We start from the raw sequence: 23,545 nt of genomic DNA, 5'->3' as shown, positions 1-23,545 counted from the left end.
TCAGTGATTCTGATAGCGCCTGCGTGGCTACGCAGGACCTGGTATGCAGACCTGGTGGACATGTCGTCCTGTCCACCTTGGTCTCTGCCTCTGAGGCAGGACCTTCTACTTCAGGGTCCTTTCAACCATCCAAGCCTAATTTCTCTGAGGCTGACTGCATGGAGATTGAACGCTTGATTCTATCAAAGCGTGGTTTCTCGGAGTCGGTTATTGATACATTGATACAGGCTCGGAAACCGGTTACCAGAAAAATTTACCATAAGATATGGCGTAAATATTTACATTGGTGTGAATCCAAGAGTTACTCATGGAGTAAGGTTAGGATTCCTAGGATATTGTCTTTTCTACAAGAGGGTTTAGAAAAGGGTTTATCCGCTAGTTCGTTAAAGGGACAGATTTCTGCTCTGTCTATTCTTTTTCACAAACGTCTGGCAGAGAACCCAGACGTCCAGGCTTTTTGTCAGGCTTTGGCTAGGATTAAGCCTGTGTTTAAAACTGTTGCTCCCCCGTGGAGCTTAAACTTGGTTCTTAAAGTTCTTCAGGGTGTTCCGTTTGAACCCCTTCATTCCATTGATATTAAGCTTTTATCTTGGAAAGTTCTGTTTTTGATGGCTATTTCCTCGGCTCTGAGAGTCTCTGAGTTATCTGCCTTACATTGTGATTCTCCTTATCTGATTTTTCATTCAGACAAGGTGGTTTTGCGTACTAAACCTGGGTTTTTACCTAAGGTTGTTTCTAATAGGAATATCAATCAGGAGATTGTTGTTCCATCATTATGTCCTAACCCTTCTTCAAAGAAGGAACGTCTTTTGCATAATCTGGACGTAGTCCGTGCCCTGAAGTTCTACTTACAGGCAACTAGGGATTTTCGGCAAACTTCTTCTCTGTTTGTCGTTTATTCTGGACAGAGGAGAGGTCAAAAGGCTTCGGCCACCTCTCTCTCTTTTTGGCTTCGTAGCATAATACGTTTAGCCTATGAGACTGCTGGACAGCAGCCCCCTGAAAGAATTACAGCTCATTCCACTAGAGCTGTGGCTTCCACCTGGGCCTTCAAGAATGAGGCCTCTGTTGAACAGATTTGCAAGGCTGCAACTTGGTCTTCGCTTCATACCTTTTCAAAATTTGACACTTTTGCTTCTTCGGAGGCTGTTTTTGGGATAAAGGTTCTACAGGCAGTGGTTCCTTCTGTTTAAAGTTCCTGCCTTGTCCCTCCCATCATCCGTGTACTTTAGCTTTGGTATTGGTATCCCATAAGTAATGGATGACCCGTGGACTGAACACACTTAACAAGAGAAAACATAATTTATGCTTACCTGATAAATTTATTTCTCTTGTAGTGTGTTCAGTCCACGGCCCGCCCTGTTTTTTTTTTTTTTTTTGAGGCAGTTCTAAATTTTAATTAAAGCTCCAGTCACCACTGCACCCTATAGTTTCTCCTTTCTCGTCTTGTTTCGGTCGAATGACTGGATATGACATGTGAGGGGAGGAGCTATATAGCAGCTCTGCTTGGGTGATCCTCTTGCAACTTCCTGTTGGGAAGGAGAATATATCCCATAAGTAATGGATGACCCGTGGACTGAACACACTACAAGAGAAATAAATTTATCAGGTAAGCATAAATTATGTTTTTTCAACAATAACCATTCTTGAGTAGACTGTCCCTTTAAGCCGAATAAATGTGGATCAAAGCTATTGTGCAAATGTCTGGGATCTCCTGTCCTACAGTAGATTGATGGCTTTCTTGACATATTTAAAGAATGCAAAAAATTGTGTGATAGTTCTTGGCAAAAATACACACTGATATATATATATATATATATATATATATATATATATATATATATATATATATATATATATATATATATATATATATATATATATATATATATATATATATAATACATATACATACTTTAAAGCATCAGAAACAGGAGAATGTTGGTCTAGTGCAAAATTTGAACTAAACAAATCAGATGATTCTTGCAACAGTCCATCTTCAATGCCCAGGGAACTCTTAATCCCTTTAATAAACTCTGAAATATTTGTAGCCAAAACCATAGGTATGTCAGATTCAAAATCTTCACCATTAGAAGCAGACAAGATTTTGCAAATTATCCATAGAGCCCTCAGTTGAATCAGAAAAGCTTCCACCATAAATCTATCCAATACACAATTTACAAAGTTTCTTGTCTTACCAGCAAGGGTAAACACAAAGGAAACAGGTGGGTATAGGTTGGGCTGTATTGCTAAGAAAGAGGCAGAACCAGCCATAAATAAATAGTATGTAATATTAAATAGGTTAAAAAAATCATACCTTTTTTATAGTTGCCCCTGATTCCTCCTGGGCTGTAATGGGTTAAGGCTGAAACTGAGGTTGATCACTCTCACAATCTATGATAATGCTGGATATACATAACGCACACAAACACATACACACACACACACATATATATATATATATATACTATTGAGCCCTAGATGCTTATTAAAAACTATCCCTTTAGTGCAGAAATCTTCATGGGGAGAGAAACAGGAATGCTGCAAGATAAAGACCTCACCAAGGCTTAAATGGATTTGCACACAGGTGCGAAAATGACAGCTCTCAGACGTGGCTCTGCGACATCCCTTCTCAATGACGTCACAGTAACATGGCGGCCCCCACAAGGAAACCGTAGGGAACAATTTTCCACCACCTATCGCCACAACAGTGACTGTGGTCACAGAAAAAATGGTGTTGGACAGCTGGGAAGATCACCAGCTCTAGTATGTGGCCAAGGTAAGCCATCCAAGGAAGGGAATATTTCGTAGCCCAGAAGGAAAGCACAGAGAAGGACTCTTAGCCCTGTCCACCTAGCAGGATGGACAGAACTAGGCGGAAGAAGGAGTGGTGTCCCACTGGAAGCTTTTATGGTAAATGAGTGGAGTGGATAGTTCTGTCCTCGTCCCTCTGGAGAGGGGGGTCCCACTGGTAAATTTTACCAGGGGGGCCAGGATAATATAATTAATAAAACACCCTGGTATCACTATCGTTCTAAAAAGAGCACACTATGGTACTGATTAAATACTAAAAGTATTAGTGGGCGCTTTTGATTAAATACTAGCCATTATAAATGTATGGCTCAGATGATGAAAATTAATTATTAATATTAAGTGCAGCTCCTATTAACTTGCTAATACACGGACAATCAATTGCAAAACGCTAAAAAAATAGCAATTCCTCCCTGTTAAATAGTTTAGGTGACAGTGCTTGCTGCCTGTATTTAACTAGTGTTCTTCTAAATATGATCAGTAAACCGCTACTATGGTTACCAATAGATATATTAACCCCTTACTTCCCCAAAAGATCAGAGCATTTTTAGCATTTTTGCCATCATTACATTTAAACAGAAATAGAGCCATTTTTTTTTTTTTTTTTTAGTAGACAACCCAAAGTATTGATCTAGGCCCATTTTGGTATATTTCACTGCCAATTGCGATCAAATAAAAAAAAATTGTTAACTTTTTTTACAAACTTTAGGTTTCTCACTGAAATGATTTATAAACAGCTTGTGCAATCATGGCACAAATGGTTGTAAATGCTTCTCTGGGATCCCATTTGTTCAGAAATAGCAGACATATATGGCTTTGGCATTGTTTTTAGGTTATTAGAAGGCCGCTAAATGCAGCTGCGCACCACACTTGTATTATGCCCAGGGTTAAAAAAAAAATATATATATATATAATACCCATTTTTTTTTGTAGTGTAGCTGCCCCCCTCAATACCCAAACCCCCCTCCCCCGCCCCAATCACTTTTCTTCAAATTATCCCACATGATATCCCTCTTTCCCCCTCAATCACGCAGCTGAAGTTTGTTTTTGTTTTTCCTCTGTGGTGTGGCGTAGCGGTCCCGCCCGCCTCCTCCAGCGATGGGCCGCCCACCCGCCTCTTTCGTTACGCTCCCACCCACCGATTGGTCCCACCGCTGTCCGATGCAGATTAGGACACAGAGTGGCCTTCTCTGATTCGGTAACTCTGCAACTTAATTTCTGTAGTGCAACACTCGTGGGGCATGCAGAAATAACAATCTTGCAAATTTGAGCGAGATCGCAGCAGAGAGAAGCCCAGGACTGTACGTTTCTGGTTAGTAAGGGCATAACGTCCAGCGTCGTACAGGGTACGGCGCTGGTAGTTAAGGGGTTAAGATACTGGTTAGCAGCTGAGCTAGGTCTCATATGGTAGTATTACAACCACCCGGTAGTCATGATGGTTGTCCAACTCAAATATTAATTAAAGGGACAGTCAACACAAAAATTGTTATTGTTTAAAAAGATAGATGATGCCTTTACTACCCATTCCCCAGCTTTGCATAACCAACATTGTTATATTAATATACTTTATAACCTTTAAACCTCTAAATTTCTGCCTGTCTCTAAGCCACTACAGGACAGCCCCATGATCGCATGCTTTTGTATTTGCTTTTCACGTCAGGGAAAGCTAGTTCACGTGAGCCATATAGATAACATTGAGCTGGCGCCTGTGGATTCTAACACACTAATTGGCTTAATGCAAGTCAATAGTTAGTCATGTGATCGGGGGGCCATCAGAAGATGCTTAGAAAAAAGGTAATCACAGTGGTCAAAAGTATATTAATATAACCATGTTTTTTGTGAAAAACTGTGGAATGAGTAATAAAGGGATAATCTATCTATTAAAACAATACAAGTCTTTAAGTTGACTGTCCCTTTAAGATTGCTAGTACGATCCAAGGCGTATAGGAAAACCCCACAAAGTTACTATATTAAACTAAAAGCGCTCCCATTATGCTAATATAGAGCATTTTCTTTATGCACTGCTTTAGCTCTCCAGGTTAAATCATCAAGCTCCTCACACCTCCCTTACTTTCAAGCACACATATAAATTATACCTTTACACTAAGTACCAAAAAAGCAAACAAGGGTTACATTATTAACCATTCAGCATCTGTATAACAGGACACCACAAATCACCCTAGTTTATATAGATGTTACACAGCCTGGAATTAGACATGGATATTACCTCATGTTTAACCAGGTAACTGATGTATTTGGGATGCTGAGAACAATATATGTAGATATGTGGAAGACTTATTATTATGTTTTACTATTGAAAGTTTCACAAGTAGGTGCCATTTTATGAGGTAACTATTCATTATTTTATCTATGCTGCTGCAGTGATTGCTAGCAGACCCAGAAATGCCCCAGTAAAGCTGTATTTTTGTGTATGTTCTGTGAATTCCAGTCCCAACACACGAAGAGTCTGAAATCTTAAAGGGACACTAAACCCCAAACATGCAATTTTAAGCAACTTTCTAATTTACTCCTATTATCAAATTTTCTTTATTCTCTTGGTATCTTTACTTGAAAAGCAAGAATGTAAGTTTAAATGCCGGCCAATTTTTGGTAAATAACCTGGGTTGTTCTTGCTGATTAGTGAATAAATTCACCCACCAATAAACAAATGCTGTCCAGGGTACTAAACCAAAAATTGTCTGGCTCCTTAGCTTAGATGCCTTTTTCAAATAAAGATAGCAAGAGAACAAAGAAAAATTAATAATAGGAGTAAATTAGAAAGTTGCTTAAAATTGCATGCTCTATCTGAATTACGAAAGAAAAAAATTGGGTTCAGTGTCCCTTTAAGCCCCAGCTAAGCATTGCAACACTATAGAGCTGCCTTCACTTCTACCCTCCCTGGTATTTCATTGCTTCCCCTTACCTGACACCTCACTATACACTGTTAAACTTCATGGCAAAAACAAACAAAACCCTGCACAATATTAGTAAATGCAGACAGAGTTAAAATGCAGGGACAGGAAACCAAAAAACAGGACTTTTCCGGGAAAAACGTGACAGTTGGCAACTATGGATTAATAATGAATAATTCATCATGCTATATGTACCTGCTGGTTAACATTTCCCCAGATTCCTTGCGCGTCCTGTAGGTTTTTAATTGTAGCCTTGGTTTTGGGCTTCATGTGTATTAATGGAGTCACTTGTCCTCACATTAACCTCTTAATGATGTTAGGACGTTCCATGCCATCCTTAAAACACTGTACCTTAATAACGTTATGACAGTATGGAACGTCCTCATGCTAATTTCTGCTGCCCCCCCTGTTCCCCCCGTAAAACATAAATGCTTGGATCCGATGCAGGGACTTGCCTGGGAACACAGATAGTACCCCAGGAACCAATCGGCACCGCTGGAGTCAAGTGATCGCATACAGTGCGACAGGCAATCATTTTCATCTAGATCTCGCTTACCTCAGTGTCATCTGAGGCAAGAGAGGCATAGATATCAATCTTACAGTGTCCCAGACAGCTATATACATCTCAAATAAAAAAAAAAAGTTTTAGTGGGGGAAAAATTAACTCTTTTATGTGCTGATCAGTAATTGCTGTGATCACTGATCAGGAAGTGAGAATTGGTGTGTAGGTTAAGGGAGTTAGTGTTATGTAGGAGTTAAAAAAACAAAAAAATACAATTCTTTTAGTGCTGTTCAGTGTGTCAAATTTCCATGTATGAAGACTGAAATAGACGGGCCCCATATTTGTCCCAGTAACTTCCTGAAACCCCATAAAACCTGTACATGTTTGGGTATAGCTGTAATCGTGGGACATTGTAAAATACAAATATGTTGTTTAATTGCAGTAAAACCTATAACCAGGTTGTATAGTTTTCTGTATGTGTGGGGCTTACCATCTCTTCCCTGATTTTCATCCTAACCAAAATGAATCTTGCACTCTCAACATGTAGACTGTAAGCTCTTCCTCCTGTACTAGATCTGTATAGCCTGCTATGTTTTTGTATCTTATCACAAACCCTTGTCATTGTATACTCATATCTGTATCCAGCGCTATGGAATTTTGTGCCACTTTACAAATAAATGTTAGTAATATGATATTCACAATAAGAGTGTGCGTTTGGGGGGGAAACAATTTCTTAAATTCTCACACCTACATATAAATATTTGATGTCAAACGAAAGCCCTCTTTGTCCTCTAAAAAAGATCTGTAATAAGTGTGGGTGCATTTAATGTGAAAGGTCATTTATGATTGAATAAACAGCTCAAATATTAGGTTTTGTTTATGTTCAGAACTTGGACAATTTCCTCCGTCCGTAACTGGTTAAACTGCCTGATTTACAGGGCAGGGTCCCGTGCTGCTCATCTGTTTTACTTCTGCATTTTACATCCTGCTGATATGCTATAATCTTTCTTTAACATTTTAATAGATTGCTGTCGCACACTTTGTCTGTATAGAGCATTCTCTGTTTGATGGTGCCAGTTAGTATTTAAAGGGACATGAAACCCAAAATCTTTCTTCTATTATTCAAATAGAGAATACAATGTCAGTTTCCACTATACTTCTATTATCATATTTGCTTCATTCTCATTCTTTGTTGAAGAGATACCTAGGTAGGTAGTGTGCACATGCCTGGAAACACTACATGACAGGAAATAGTGCCACCATCTAGTGCTCTTGCTAATGTATAACATTGTTGCAAAACTGCTGCCATATAGTGCTGCCAACACATGCACACTCCTTAGCTTACATCTCTGCTTTTCAACAAAGGATTAAAAAAAAAAGTCTGATAATATGAGTAAATTGGAAAGTTGTTTAAAATGTTATGTTCTATCTGAATCATGAAAGGGGAATTTTTTATATATATATATATATATATACACACAGGGAGTGCAGAATTATTAGGCAAATGTGTATTTTGACCACATCATCCTCTTTATGCATGTTGTCTTACTCCAAGCTGTATAGGCTCGAAAGCCTACTACCAATTAAGCATATTAGGTGATGTGCATCTCTGTAATGAGAAGGGGTGTGGTCTAATGACATCAACACCCTATATCAGGTGTGCATAATTATTAGGCAACTTCCTTTCCTTTGACAAAATGGGTCAAAAGAAGGACTTGACAGGCTCAGAAAAGTCAAAAATAGTGAGATATCTTGCAGAGGGATGCAGCACTCTTAAAATTGCAAAGCTTCTGAAGCGTGATCATCGAACAATCAAGCGTTTCATTCAAAATAGTCAACAGGGTCGCAAGAAGCGTGTGGAAAAACCAAGGCGCAAAATAACTGCCCATGAACTGAGAAAAGTCAAGCGTGCAGCTGCCAAGATGCCACTTGCCACCAGTTTGGCCATATTTCAGAGCTGCAACATCACTGGAGTGCCCAAAAGCACAAGGTGTTCAATACTCAGAGACATGGCCATGGTAAGAAAGGCTGAAAGACGACCACCACTGAACAAGACACACAAGCTGAAACGTCAAGACTGGGCCAAGAAATATCTCAAGACTGATTTTTCTAAGGTTTTATGGACTGATGAAATGAGAGTGAGTCTTGATGGGCCAGATGGATGGGCCCGTGGCTGGATTGGTAAAGGGCAGAGAGCTCCAGTCCGACTCAGACGCCAGCAAGGTGGAGGTGGAGTACTGGTTTGGGCTGGTATCATCAAAGATGAGCTTGTGGGGCCTTTTCGGGTTGAGGATGGAGTCAAGCTCAACTCCCAGTCCTACTGCCAGTTTCTGGAAGACACCTTCTTCAAGCAGTGGTACAGGAAGAAGTCTGCATCCTTCAAGAAAAACATGATTTTCATGCAGGACAATGCTCCATCACACGCGTCCAAGTACTCCACAGCGTGGCTGGCAAGAAAGGGTATAAAAGAAGAAAATCTAATGACATGGCCTCCTTGTTCACCTGATCTGAACCCCATTGAGAACCTGTGGTCCATCATCAAATGTGAGATTTACAAGGAGGGAAAACAGTACACCTCTCTGAACAGTGTCTGGGAGGCTGTGGTTGCTGCTGCACGCAATGTTGATGGTGAACAGATCAAAACACTGACAGAATCCATGGATGGCAGGCTTTTGAGTGTCCTTGCAAAGAAAGGTGGCTATATTGGTCACTGATTTGTTTTTGTTTTGTTTTTGAATGTCAGAAATGTATATTTGTGAATGTTGAGATGTTATATTGGTTTCACTGGTAAAAATAAATAATTGAAATGGGTATATATTTGTTTTTTGTTAAGTTGCCTAATAATTATGCACAGTAATAGTCACCTGCACACACAGATATCCCCCTAAAATAGCTAAAACTAAAAACAAACTAAAAACTACTTCCAAAAATATTCAGCTTTGATATTAATGAGTTTTTTGGGTTCATTGAGAAACATGGTGGTTGTTCAATAATAAAATTAATCCTCAAAAATACAACTTGCCTAATAATTCTGCACTCCCTGTGTATGTGTATATATATATATATATATATATATATATATATATATATTCCAATCCACAGTGTTACCCTCCCAGCGTCATCCGCCTGGGTGCATAAATGTAATAAATAATCGTCTTAAACAAATGCACTCTCAGGTCTTTTCTTGTGAACAAAAATCTGTTTTTATTGGAACGTTTTCGGGGAGATGTTCCCCTTCATCAGCATCAATATATATATATATTTCAAATAACCTCATGGAAAAATCTATCTTATTTGTTTATGAATGCAACATGTTTTTGCGAATTTGATTATCTGAGATGACGGCTATTTTTTTTGTCTTGTCAATGTCTTAAACTTCAGTTTTCAGCAGTCACACTATAGAAATGTTTGTTGCTTAAAATGGTACAAAATACTATATTTTAAATTTGTGAGCATATCGAGGTAGGTTTAGGAGTGTGCATGTGTACTATATGTATAACAATGCATTATTGCAAACATTTTTGAAAAATGCTACTACTATATAGCACTCAATGCACGTGCACACTTCTGAGGCTACCTCAGTATGTTCTTAGGGGGAAATGAGCTAAGTTATAACACAGGCTATAAACATAATGATGGTCAATTTTGTTTTATTATAAGTTCTTTTTTATTTATGATGGTATCATATTCCTTTTAAAGTGATTGTAAACGTAAAACTTTATCAAAAATGTATGTAATTAAAAAAAAAAGTAAATGATGGGCACTTTCAAAGATCAAAATCATTGTAGATGCTAAAATATATTAATAATTACCCTTTCATTTAGTTTTACATTCCGTTGTTCCTCCGCCCCCAAACCCATAGTCTATTTATGTGTAAAATGACAAATTACGTTCTAGTCAATCGTAACGTGCCCCCTTTGGCGTCAAAACTATGGGCGTTAACTTGCTGGATGCCAAAGGGGGTGCGTTACGATTGGCTACAGAGTGAATTGTCCTTTTACACAGAAATAGTCTATGCGTTGCAGGCAGAGAAACGGCGGAATGTGTAACAAAATGAAAGGGTAATTATTATATTTTAGCGTCTACAATGAAAGTGCCCATAATTTACTTTATTACAAATATTGTTGAGAGAATAACTTAAGTTTACAATCACTTTAACTGTCAATGCAAGGGGAGTTTTATAGCATCCGCACTTTTAAGAAAGGGTACATACTATAGAGCTATGACAAGTACAATTTCATTAGTTGTTTATTCTCTGCACTTCCTGTGCTAAGAATTGATTTAAATCATAAACTGAACTAATCCTGCAGCAGAAAAAGTCACCAGCAAGTTTGCCAATGAAAAGCAAGTTTTATCTGCTACTCAATATTTCTGGTCTTACCTTACACTATGTCAGGGCTCTTTTACACTGCTGCTGTTTGGTCACAGGAGATGCAGGGAGTGGAGCAAGTACAGTAATGACCTGTAGGATGTCTGTCAGACCAGATATGAGAGTAAAGGTGCGGTCAGTGAAAGAGATAAGGAGGGAGACTCCCACAGGATGGAACAGACAGGCATTCTTTGTATGGTTGTAACTGTTCTCTCCCAGGCTGATTGATCACATGTCTTCTGTCATTCCCACAGACCAACTTTGCATTCCCTCTCAGCGCCATGGGAGCAATCAAAATCTCCCCAGATTATAACTGGTTCCGCAGCACAGTGCCTCTTAAAAAGGTATGTAGTTTTTTATTATGTTGCTCTTGTTGGTGTGGGGATTCTAGAGTGATATTTTTATTTTATAATTCTGGATAAATCAGGAGATTGTGACACTTAAAAACTTAAAGGAATATTTTCTATACTACATCTAGAACACAGTTATTAATCATGGTAAATACATTTTTTGGTCTGAATTAAAAAGTTAAGTAAAAGCTAACCAATTACTGTCATACAATTCTGTTGGAGGTACAAGCCTGAAAAAAGTATTTGATTTTTTTTCAGGAGAGGGAAATGAAATAAAATATACATTTTTGAAATGCACTACAATGTTCCTTTAAGACTTTGTGCCTGGCTCCTAACACATTTAGATATTTTACAAATATCACAAAACGCTTGCTCAGCTCCTGCTCATCATTGCTGTAGAGCAGGGGTCAGCAACCTTGGGCCCCCATGATATTTTGGAAGTACATTTCCCATGATGCTCAGGCAGCCTAAAGAGTGTCTCAGCATCATGGGAAATGTAGTTACAGGACATCTCGGGGCCCAAGGTTGCTGACCCCTGCTGTAAAGGATAGCATTGCTGAAAGGCTCTTGAATAGAGATGATCATGATTTTATTTATTCTAAAGCTGTTTTTCTGATGTGATTACACATTGTGTAGTGCTCCACAGTGAGTAGCCACGTATAGTTTTGCAGAACAATATTTTTTTAAATTGTATTTGTCCGTTATATTGATATATTACTTACCTTCAGTGCTGTTATCTCATTCTAAGCCTTTTGGGATTGGCATTTCTGAAGGAAGTTTGCATTGTTCTGTCACGCGGTCCTTGTGTGTTTTCTAATGGCTACTGAACCCCTTGGTTGCCAGAGAGCCTTAGGCCAATGTGTTGTTGGCAGTTTGCAGCCCACATACATGTGCAGTTGTGGCTTTGGAGACCATTTATTCTTGATGTTTGATGTAAGGTTTACTTGATCCAAACAAAATAAAGAAAAAAAATCTTTTTATTTAGTTATTTATGGAAACAATGTAGCGGTTGTCACAGTAATCAGTAGGGGATGACACCAATAAAACTTCATTTGCGGTTATAAATTATTTAGGAATGAAAGGGGCTGTGCAGTGAACTTTCCAATCACTGTACTGCTCTTCTAATCTGAATTACTAAAGCATAGGCTTTCCTCCACATATTGTGGCATAACTCAGCATTGTTTGTGAATTTAAGCTTTCCTGGCCTTCTATTAACATGAGCTGTGTATTTGGAATATTCCGGTTATTATTAGTGAGGGTCTGTTTGTTTGTGTGTGTATATATATATATATCTTTATATCTATATCTATCTATCTATTACTGCTAGAGTAGTTATTTCCCTTATCTTGTCTAACCATTTTTACATATGCCCTGAGATGAACACGTACTACAGATCTCATTTTACTTATGCCCTGAGATGAACACGTACTACAGATCTCATTTTACTTATGCCCTGAGATGAACACATACTACAGATCTCATTTTACTTATGCCCTGAGATGAACACGTACTACAGATCTCATTTTACTTATGCCCTGAGATGAACACATACTACAGATCTCATTTTACTTATGCCCTGAGATGAACACATACTACAGATCTCATTTTACTTATGCCCTGAGATGAACACGTACTACAGATCTCATTTTACTTATGCCCTGAGATGAACACATACTACAGATCTCATTTTACTTATGCCCTGAGATGAACACATACTACAGATCTCATTTTACTTATGCCCTGAGATGAACACATACTACAGATCTCATTTTACTTATGCCCTGAGATGAACACATACTACAGATCTCATTTTACTTATGCCCTGAGATGAACACATACTACAGATCTCATTTTACTTATGCCCTGAGATGAACACATACTACAGATCTCATTTTACTTATGCCCTGAGATGAACACATACTACAGATCTCATTTTACTTATGCCCTGAGATGAACACATACTACAGATCTCATTTTACTTATGCCCTGAGATGAACACATACTACAGATCTCATTTTACTTATGCCCTGAGATGAACACATACTACAGATCTCATTTTACTTATGCCCTCAGATGAACACATACTACAGATCTCATTTTACTTATGCCCTGAGATGAACACGTACTACAGATCTCATTTTACTTATGCCCTGAGATGAACACGTACTACAGATCTATCAGACCAATTTAAAAGCACATGAAAAGCTCACTGGATATAATGGAGGTTGAATGCCTGCTTTCTTTACATAGAGGTTAATGCTCCGTACCCACTGGCTAGTGCTGGGACCTCCCTGCTTCTGTGTCTGTACAAAGTTCACTGCACTGAGAGAGAATCTGGAGATTAACTATTTGTTTGTAAGGGCACAGAATAGCAGAAAACCGTATATAAGAATTGTGGAAGTAAAAATGAAATGTTCATGAGTGTACAATTTAAAAAAAAAAAAAGACAACTTCCCAATTTACTTTTATCAAATGTGCAAATTTCTCTATCTTTTATTGAAACTTTAATTTAATTTTAATTATTTTCCCTGGGAATATACTGAGGAAAACTTTGGAGAGTGCATTGTTTGTAACAGTTATGCATACATTTGTCAGGATACATGCACACTCCTGAGTCTTGCTCAGTATGCTTTCATGGATATGTATGTATGTGTATATATATATATGTGTGTGTGTGTATGTGTATATATATATATATATATATATATATATATATATATATATATATATATATAAAAACATTTTATCATCCCGCAGCTCCAGAAAAAAGAGAAATACTGTGGAGAGTCTTTTTTTCTTAAAAGCAAGAGTAAATTTTATTTTCAAAAAATGTTTAAAAAGAAGCATGTAAAAACATGTAAACCATGTAGGCTAGTCGCAGGCCTGCAACAAGGTGTTCAGAACCCAACGCCAAACATGTTTCGGGCCAAGCTTCAGCCCTTGTTCACTGGCATGATTTGGGTTCACACCTGCTAGTGCTATTTAAAGATAAGGTGCTTAAAATGATTGCAGGCACCTGTACAATGTTAACTCTTTGTAGAATCTTAAACATATAGCAGTAAGAAGTACCAGTACATTTTACCTTATATCTATAACTTTGTTAAATTCAAAGGATGTTTTCAAGCAATATTTAAATTAAATTTAGAATATTATATTTTACATTTGTTATGTGAAGTATACTTTCTAACAAATTTTGTAAAGTCAGTAAAATAAATCTACATCCATAATTGAATTTAGACCAGAGGGGTGTTTTGTCTGTAAATTGAAGATCCAAAACACTTCTCTCTGGTCCAAACGCCTTTCCCTGTCTCCCCCTCTCCTATGTCTTGGTATGTGATCTATGCCTTGTACTGTTAATAGGGATTCATTAGAATTGTGTTCCTGTCTAAAGTGCTTTGCTATGGGAGTTGTACTGTCAGAATTCCCTATATTCCTCAAATGTTGCAAAACTCTATCACGTAGGGCACGTTTCGTGCGCCCCACGTATTGCTTTTTGCATCCCTGACATGTCAGGAGATAGATAACATGTGTGGTGTTACATGTGATTCTGTAACGTATGTCAAATTCTTTGCCTGTTGTACTTGATTTAAATTTTATTCCTTGTTCTATGTGTAGGCAAGTTTTACAAATTTTACCATTACATTTGTTACATCCTAGTCTTTGGGTGAGCCATGTCTGTTTATTGTTGCTAGGCAACATTGACGGAGCAAGAATGTTACCTAAAGTTTTTGCTCTACGGGCTGAAAAGAAGCAACCTTCATTAACAATTTTCTTTAATTTAGTGTCACTTTCTAAGATGGGTAAGCAACCACGTACAATATCACAAATTTTGTTAAAATCTCTGCTGTAATTTGTGATAAAAGTGGGCTTGTTATGTTGTCTTTGTTTTTTTGGTGTGTCTTTGTATACCAATTCATCTCTGTTGATAAGATCTACTTTTTTCTTTGTTTTAATAAGAAGGTCTGTTTTGTAACCCCTGGCCTCCAGTCGTTGATTGGTCTGTTCGGCATGCATTTGAAATTTTGTTTCTGTTGTGCAATTACGTTTTGTCCTAATTAGTTGTCCATAAGGAATAGATTCAATGGTGTGTTTAGGGTGACATGAAGAAGAGTGCAGAATGGTGTTACCTGCTGTGCTTTTTCTAAAAAGTTCTATATCAATAGAATGTGTATCATTGTTGGATGTTAAAGTGACATCCAAAAAGTTTATAGTGTTAGTATTTTCAGTCATAGTGAAGGATAAGTTGAGTTTGTTGCTGTTGACATAGTCAAGAAACCTGGCAACTGATTGCTGGTCTCCATCCCACACCAACACCAAATCGTCAATGTACCTGCCAAAAAAAACAATATGATCTCGGAAGGGATTAGTATCTCCAAAGACGTGGCACCGTTCCCAGAACCCCATATAGAGGTTAGCATAGGAAGGGGCAAATTTAGCCCCCATGGCGGTGCCACGTCTCTGGAGATAGTAATGATCCTCAAACATAAAAAAATTATGTGTAAGAAGATATTCAACAGCTGTGTGAATGAATTGATTAGTGAAAAAGTCATACGAGGTATGGTGAGTAAGAAAAAAATGAAGTGCTTCCAAACCTAAAGTATGAGGAATAGTGGTATACAGTGAAGTAACGTCTAGAGTGACAAATCTGTAAGAGTCACACCATGTAACATGTTTGATTTTTTTCAATGAATGATGTTGTGTCTTTCAAGTAACCATATAAATCAACAACTATAGGTTGTAAGTAAGTGTCAACCAAATCAGATAACCTTTCATTTAAAGAACCTATGCCTGCCACTATTGGGCGGCCTGGGGGGTGTATAGAATCTTTGTGTAGCTTTGGAAGCTGATGAAATATGGGGACACAAGGATTTTTAGGCAGTAAATACTCCATGACCTTATCAGAAAATACTCCATCTAGTCTAGCTTTGTGTATTATTTCTGACAGAATCTTACTGTATAGCTTGGTAGGGTCAGATGGAAGTGGTTGGTATACATCTTTATTTGTAAGTTGTCTATTAGCTTCAATTAGGTAATCTTTCCTATTTAAGATTACTGTATTACCACCTTTATCTGATTCCCTAATAACTATACTCTGATCGTCTTTGAGTGTCTGGATAGCTTTTCTCTCTTGAGATGTCAAATTGCTGTCTTTGTATGTATTTCTCTTTTTGTTCTTGTTGTTTAATGCAATTAATTGTGTTTCAAGAGTTTGTTGAAATACTTGTAAATGTTGACCCCTACTGTGAATGGGGTAAAATACACTTTTTTCTTTAAACCTTTTCAGATTAATATCTTTCTCTGAAGGACCAGATCTGGCTGTTTGCGTAGAGTCATTCTCCTCAATGAGTTCTTGCATATCTACCATTGCGGTATAGTCATTGAAATTAAAATTAGGAGTTTGTTGAACGCAAACAGCCTGATCATTTACTTCTTCATTTACACTTTCATCATCATTTGCAAAGTGTTTTTTCAAGGTTAAGCTTCTGACGAATCTGTTTACGTCTAACACTGTGGAGAAAAGGTTAAAATTACAACTAGGTGCAAAGTTAAGGCCCCTTTGTAATAGAGAGATTTCTTGTTCAGTGAGGCATATATATATATATATATATATATATATATATATATATATATATATATATATATATATATATATATATATATATACACATACATACAGAGAAAGTCCAGCGCTCACAACTAAGGTAAAAAGTAAAGCTTCCTGTGAGTGCTATTGTGCACCCAGGGCTATGCATGTTACAGGGTCATGGGATGGTGTACCCGGTCCGGCCTGAGAGTGCTGTCCCCTTCCGTGTTTTGTATATGTCTGGGGAGATTACATAAGCCTGTGCACCCTTCATTTTTTCCCAGTTTGCTGGATTGTGAGCCTGCATTGTGTGGCTGTTTAGGGACCCAGGTTTTGACATGGTACCTGGGCTTGTCCCATTTGGCCACATGCAGAAACTAACTCTTCTATATTTACTTTTTACCTTAGTTGTGAGCTTGTAAGTGAGTGTTGGACTTTCTCTGTGTGTTATATTTATTTATTTGTTTTGTTTTGTAATTTTCCCTTTTGGGACTTGCACCCAGACCTTTCTGGGGTTAACTGCCTGTGACTCTGTGGACAGTGCAGCTTCCTGTTCGTGCTATTGTGCACCCAGGGCTGTGCATGTTACAGGGTCATGGGATGTGTACATGGTCTGGCCTGAGGGTGCTGTCCCTTTCCGTGATATATATATATATATATATATATATATATATAGTATATATATATATATGTATGTATGTATGTGTATAAACACACACTTGCGTTACAGCCAGTCCAGTGTTTGTTTTCTATAAAATGTTTAAAAGCAAGAAAATTCCTTACTTAAATGCTCCCCTCATGGGAGCTTTGCATGACCTCATCAATGACTTCACTTATGACATTGTGCACTCTTCTTGAAAAAAGGAATTTTTTTTTATTGCTTTATCACCATGCCCCTAAAAGTGGTTACCAAAGTTGACTTGTAGTTTGCAGAAAGCTATATTCCATGTTTACATTATTATGCTAGCTATGGGTATTTTTGGAAGATGTGCAGCCAAACAATATTTTAAGTTTGCTCCTCCTGCACGTTATATAAATAATTGTAAATATTTTCTATGTTATGTTTGTGCTTCCGGATGCTAGAGTATGTCTTGACTTCTTTGTTGTGTTCTTCAGATCATTGTGGACGATGATGACACTAAGGTTTGGTCTCTATATGACGCAGGTCCTCGCAGTGTGCGGTGCCCCATTATATTCCTGCCTCCAGTGAGTGGCACAGCAGATGTCTTTTTTCATCAGGTCTTGGCATTAACTGCCTGGGGTTACAGAGTAATAGCTGTGAGTATGAATGCAGGTAAAAGTACCTTATCCACAACGATAAACAATGAAGCAGATATACATTTTAAAGAGACATGCTTCTCAAATTCTACCGATTATCAAGATTACATACCTCCTGGCTTCACTGTAATGCACGAGTAACACTAACTCTGTGACTATATAAGACATCTTTCTCACATCCTTCTACAACATCACCATATGTTTTTCACATTGCCACCTAAAATAAAGACTTTAGAACTTTATTTTAGCTTTTTTTTTATAATTACATGGTCATCAGGACATCAATTACACAAATTTGTTTCTCCACTCAAAATGCAAGTATCGGGGCAAGAATCTCGGCTCCAACTGACATCTTGTGTATGTAACTTTCACTTACCTTTTATAATACATGGAATTTACAGCACTTTTCTTAAATGGAAAGAGTCCACAGCTGCATTAATTACTTTTGGGAAATAAGAACCTGGCCACCAGGAGGCGGCAAAGACAACCCAGCCAAAGGCATAAATACTCCTCCCACTCCCCTCATCCCCCAGTCATTCTTTGCCTTTCGTCCCAGGAGGTTGGCAGAGAAGTGTCAGAATTTTTAATTTTTGTTTTTTGTCTTTTATGGGGGTTAGTACTCTTCTGCATGGGACAGGAGTTTTAAGTAGTCCTGTCAGTCTCTCAGTGAGGGCTTGGATGAAAGTTAGAGTCCGGAGATGCAGGGAGAGTCTTTCTGCGAAACCATCCCAACTCAGATTAACAGCTCCTCAAGCAATCGGCGTTGTCTAACTTCGCTCCGCTGCCTGCTTTCCTCTCTCAAGTCCATGGCGGAGTCTATGCTACTATCCGTCACACTTGAAAGGCCGTGTTCCTGTTCCACGGCGTAGTTTCCGGTAAGATCGTTTCATTTTACTTTATCAATGTACTGTAATTTGACTGTTTCCCGAGAGGCTACCACCTTACGGGTCTAACTTATACATAAGGGTCTCAGTGAGTCTCTGTTAGTATCTTGGAATCGAGGCTTAATATCTCCTGAGGGGGGTTATTGAACAGGGGGGTTTATAATCATGTTTGTTATGTGATTCAACCTGCTTATATGTGCTGTTTATGGGCTCGTGGTTTGGAACATTGAGGCCTTTGGAAGTGACGCAGCTTTCTTGGTTGGGCGCGCTTTTTTGGACTGTACGGTTCACCTTGTGTTTGGGCGTGGTTCCATTCCGTTTTCCATTTCCGCATTCCCGACCGTGTGGCGAAGGAAATTTTCTAGTCTGCAGGGGTCTGTTCATAGGAGGTGGTGAGTGCCCCAGCCATTGCGGGTATCAGGTGCCGTTTTTGTTTTTACTACTCTAGTCCATATTTATATTTCTTTTACAAGATATGACGAGTCCACGGATTTCATCCTTATGGGATAACGCCTCCTGGTCAGCAGGAGGAGGCAAAGAACACCACAGCAGAGCTGTATATATAGCTCCTCCCTTCCCTCCCACCCCAGTCATTCTCTTTGCCTGTGTTAGTGATAGGAAGAGGTAAAGTGAGGTGTTAGTTTAGATTCTTCAATCAAGAAGTTTTTTTATTTTAAAATGGTGCCAGTGAGTACTATTTTTCTCAGGGAGAAATCGTCAATCAGTCACTTCCCAAGAGGAGTGGACACATTTAGTTTCTGCCCTGATCGTTGATGATCTTAGCAAAACATTCTCTAAAATCCTGCTGGTTCCCACAGAGCGGTTGAAGGTAGTGTAAAGAAACATCTTCAGTGTGGAGAACCGTGTCATGCTACAATCAGCATTGAGGTATGTTCAGTCATTTGATTCTGGGGAGACTAGATACATCAGAACAGGCTGATATTATTCCCTGTACTGGGGAGGGGTAAGCGGTATGCAAAATGGATATGGTATACCTGGAATTCCCTTTTATTTTATTGCTATCAGTGTGTTTGTGCAGTGACCAGGGTGTTCACTTATGCTGTGTGTGGGCTGACGCTGGGAGATGCGGTTTATTCCTAAGGCTGTCGTTATGTTTATTGATAACTGGCTGTGGGAGTGTGTTTTTTAGAGGGGCACATGGCTTTTTGTTAGTGTATTAGAAATCCAACATGTTTTTTGCTTCCCATGCGGGTCTCAGTATGTCTCGAGTTACGCCCATGGTGGGCGGGGCCTAGTTTCGCGTGCTCAGCCGCGCAGTAACCATCCGGATCGGCAGCAGGTTCCTGAGCTCCGGTGTGGCCTAAGTCAGTTTGTGCACATAGCGGTGCAAAGAGACTTGGGAGCGCTGCTCACGAAAGATCAGTGTTGTCTGGGGGCAGATAGGTGCCGCAGCAGGGCTGTGGCGAGGTGCAATGTCTGGAGTGTGATAAAAATATTGTATATAGTATAACTGAACAAACAGAGCAGTATTTGTTTAGTTAATTTGTGCATATAAGGACACTTTGTTTATCGCTGCAAAAAGTATTATACTGCAAGCAGAAAAATTGTTGCGCTTTTATTTTTTAAAGGCGCAGTAGGCATTTTTATTTCAAATATTTGACTATAAGATTTGACTTGCAAGGTTGAATATATCAAGTAAAGCACGACTTTTATTGCTATTCTGTTTAACATGTCTGAACTTCTGGAAAGTACCTGTTCTATGTGTTTAGATGCCAATGTGGAACCCCCTCTTTTTGTCCCTCATGTACTGAAAGGGCCTTACAATGTAAAGAACGGATTTTCTTTAATGCAAATATGTCTAAGGATGCTTCTCAGACTGATGAGAATCGGGGTACGCCGCTACTTTCTCCCCAAGCATCACAACCTTTAACGCCCACCCAAGCGACGCTGTGTTCCTCAACTGCGTCCACTTCATTTACTCTGCAGGATATGGCTGCAGTTATGTCATCTACCCTTACAGAGGTGTTATCTAAGTTGCCAGTGTTGCAGGGCAAGCGCAGCAGGACAGAAGCCACTCAGATTCCTGCGACTTCTGATGCTTTGATGGCTATTTCCGATGTACCCTCTCAGGGATCTGATTTGGGGGGTAGGGAACTTCTGTCTGAGGGGGAACTTTCCGACTCGGGAAGTGTGTTACCTCAGACAGACTCAGAAGTCATGTCCTTCCGATTTAAGCTTGAACACCTCCGCCTGTTACTTCAGGAGGTTTTAGCGACTCTGGATGACTGTGACTCTATTGTGGTGCCACCAGAGAAATTGTGTAAGATGGACAAATTCTTAGAGGTTCTTGCTTACTCTGATGTTTTTCCAGTTCCTAAGAGAATCTCAGAAATTATTACGCGGGAATGGGAAAGACCGGGTATCCCGTTCTCTCCTTCCCCTAATTTTAAGAAAATGTATCCCATAGCTGACATTGTTCGGGATTCTTGGCAAACGGTCCCTAAGGTGGAGGGAGCTATATCTACCCTGGCTAAGCGTACAACTATTCCTATTGAGGACAGTTGTGCTTTCAAAGATCCTATGGATAAAAAATTGGAGGGTCTTCTGAAAAAGTTATTTCTCTTGTTAAGTGTATCCAGTCCATGGATCATCCATTACTTATGGGATATATTCTCCTTCCCAACAGGAAGTTGCAAGAGTCCACCCACAGCAAAGCTGCTATATAGCTCCTCCCCTAACTGCCATTCCCAGTCATTCTCTTGCAAGTCTAAACATAGATAGGAGGTCGTGAGAGTCTGTGTTTTTTTATACTTAGTTTATTTCTTCAATCAAAAGTTTGTTATTTTTAAATGGCACCGGAGTGTGCTGTTTATCTCAGGCAGTATTTGGAAGAAGAATCTGCCTGCGTTTTTTCTATGATCTTAGCAGACGTAACTAAGATCCAGTTGCTGTTCTCACACATTCTGAGGAGTAAGGTACTTCAGAGGGGGAATGGCGTGCAGGTTTTCCTGCAAATAAGGTATGTGCAGTAAAATATTTTTCTAAGGAATGGAATTGACTAAGAAAATACTGCTGATACCGAAGTAATGTAAGTACAGCCTTTAAATGCAGTGAAAGCGACTGGTACCAGGCTGATTGATAGAGATATATGCTAAGGTATGTGCAGTAATATATTTTTCTAAGGAATGGAATTGACTAAGAAAATACTGCTGATACCGAAGTAATGTAAGTAAAGCCTTAAATGCAGTGATAGCGACTGGATCAGGCTTATTAATAGACATACATACTCTTATAAGAATGTGTTTTATAACGTTTGCTGGCATGTTTAATCGTTTTTTAACATATGTTTGGTGATAAAACTTATTGGGGCCTAATTTTTCCACATGGCGGGCTTAAATTTTGCATAGAAACAGTTATAGGGAAGGTAATCCACAGCTCAGCTGTGGCAGTTTTGTTGTGTCTGTTTAAAAAAATGTCGTTTTTTTTTTTTATCTGTTTTTTGCATTAAGGGGTTAATCATCCATTTGCAAGTGGGTGCAATGCTCTGTTAACTTATTACATGTACTGTAAAAATTTCGTTTGATTTACTGCCTTTTTTCACTGTTTTTCAAATTTTGACAAAATTTGTTTCTCTTAAAGGCACAGTAACGTTTGTTATATTTGCTTGTTAACTTGATAAAAGTGTTTTCCAAGCTTACTAGTCTCTTTATTAGTTCTAACATGTCTAACATAGAGGAGGCTCTGTGTTTATTATGTTTAAAGCCATGGTGGAACCCCATTTTAGAATGTGTACCAGATGTACTGATTTCATGTTAAACAATAAAGATCATTTTTTGTATTTAAAAACATTATCACCAGAGGATTCTGTTGAGGGGGAAGTTATGCCGACTAACTCTCCCCACGTGTCAGACCCTTTGACTCCCGCTTTAGGGACTCACGCTCAAATGGCGCCAAGTACATCAAGGGCACCCATAGCGTTTATTTTACCAGAGGATTCTGTCGAGGGGGAAGTTATGCCGACTAACTCTCCCCACGTGTCAGACCCTTTGACTCCCGCTCCAGGGACTCACGCTCAAATGGCGCCAAGTATATCAATGGCGCCCATAGCGTTTATTTTACAAGACATGGCAAAGGTTGTGTATAATACACTGGCAGCAGTATTAGTCAGACTACCTGAAATTAAAGGAAAGCAAAACAGCTCTGGGGGTAGATACAGAGCATACAGACGCTTTAAGAACCATGTCTGATACTACCTCACAATATGCTTAGTCTGTGGGTGATATTTGTGACTCAGGGAAGATGATTTAACCTGATTCTGATATTTCTACATTTAAAATTTATGCTTGAGAACCTCCACTTGTTGCTCAGGGAGGCTTTAGCTGCTCTGAATGAATGTGTACAATCGCAGTGCCAGAGAAATTGTGTAGACTGGATAAATAATATGCAGTGCCGGTGTGTACTTATGTTTTTCCAATACCTAAAGAGGTTTACTAAAATTTTTCATAAGGAATGGGATAGACCAGGTGTGCCGTTCTCTTCCCCTCCTATTTTTTAGAAGAATGTTTTCTAATAGTTGCCACCACACGGGATTTATGGCAGACAGTTCCTAAGGTGGAGAGAAGAGTTTCTACTCTAGCTAAGCGTACCACTACCTCTGGCGAGGACTGTTGTGCTTTTTTAGATCCAATGGATAAAAAATGTTTATTCAACAAGGTTTTATCCTGCAGCCCCTTGCACGCATTGCTCCTGTCGCTGCTGCGGCGTTCTGGTTTGAGTCTCTTGATGAGGCTTTACAGGCTCCATTGGATGAATATATTTGACAAGCTTAGAGCACTTAAGCTAGCCAATTCCTTTGTTTTCTGATGCCTTTGTTCCTTTGACTAGACTAACGGCT

General features: G+C 38.9%; 1 protein-coding gene across 1 annotated transcript in view; it reads left to right on the top strand.

Annotated features, from left to right (window-relative positions):
* Positions 1–23,545, top strand: part of LOC128664532 (maspardin) — a 74,084-nt gene that overhangs the window by 32,560 nt on the left and 17,979 nt on the right. The window contains exons 2-3 of the mRNA XM_053719352.1: positions 10,849–10,938; positions 17,645–17,806. Of these exons, the coding sequence (XP_053575327.1) occupies positions 10,849–10,938; positions 17,645–17,806 (252 nt within the window). The remainder of the gene's footprint in view (positions 1–10,848; positions 10,939–17,644; positions 17,807–23,545) is intronic.

This window comes from Bombina bombina, chromosome 6 (genome assembly GCF_027579735.1).
Source record: "Bombina bombina isolate aBomBom1 chromosome 6, aBomBom1.pri, whole genome shotgun sequence".
NCBI classification, from domain to species: Eukaryota; Metazoa; Chordata; class Amphibia; order Anura; family Bombinatoridae; genus Bombina; species Bombina bombina.
This window is presented reverse-complemented; position numbering and strand designations above follow the sequence as displayed.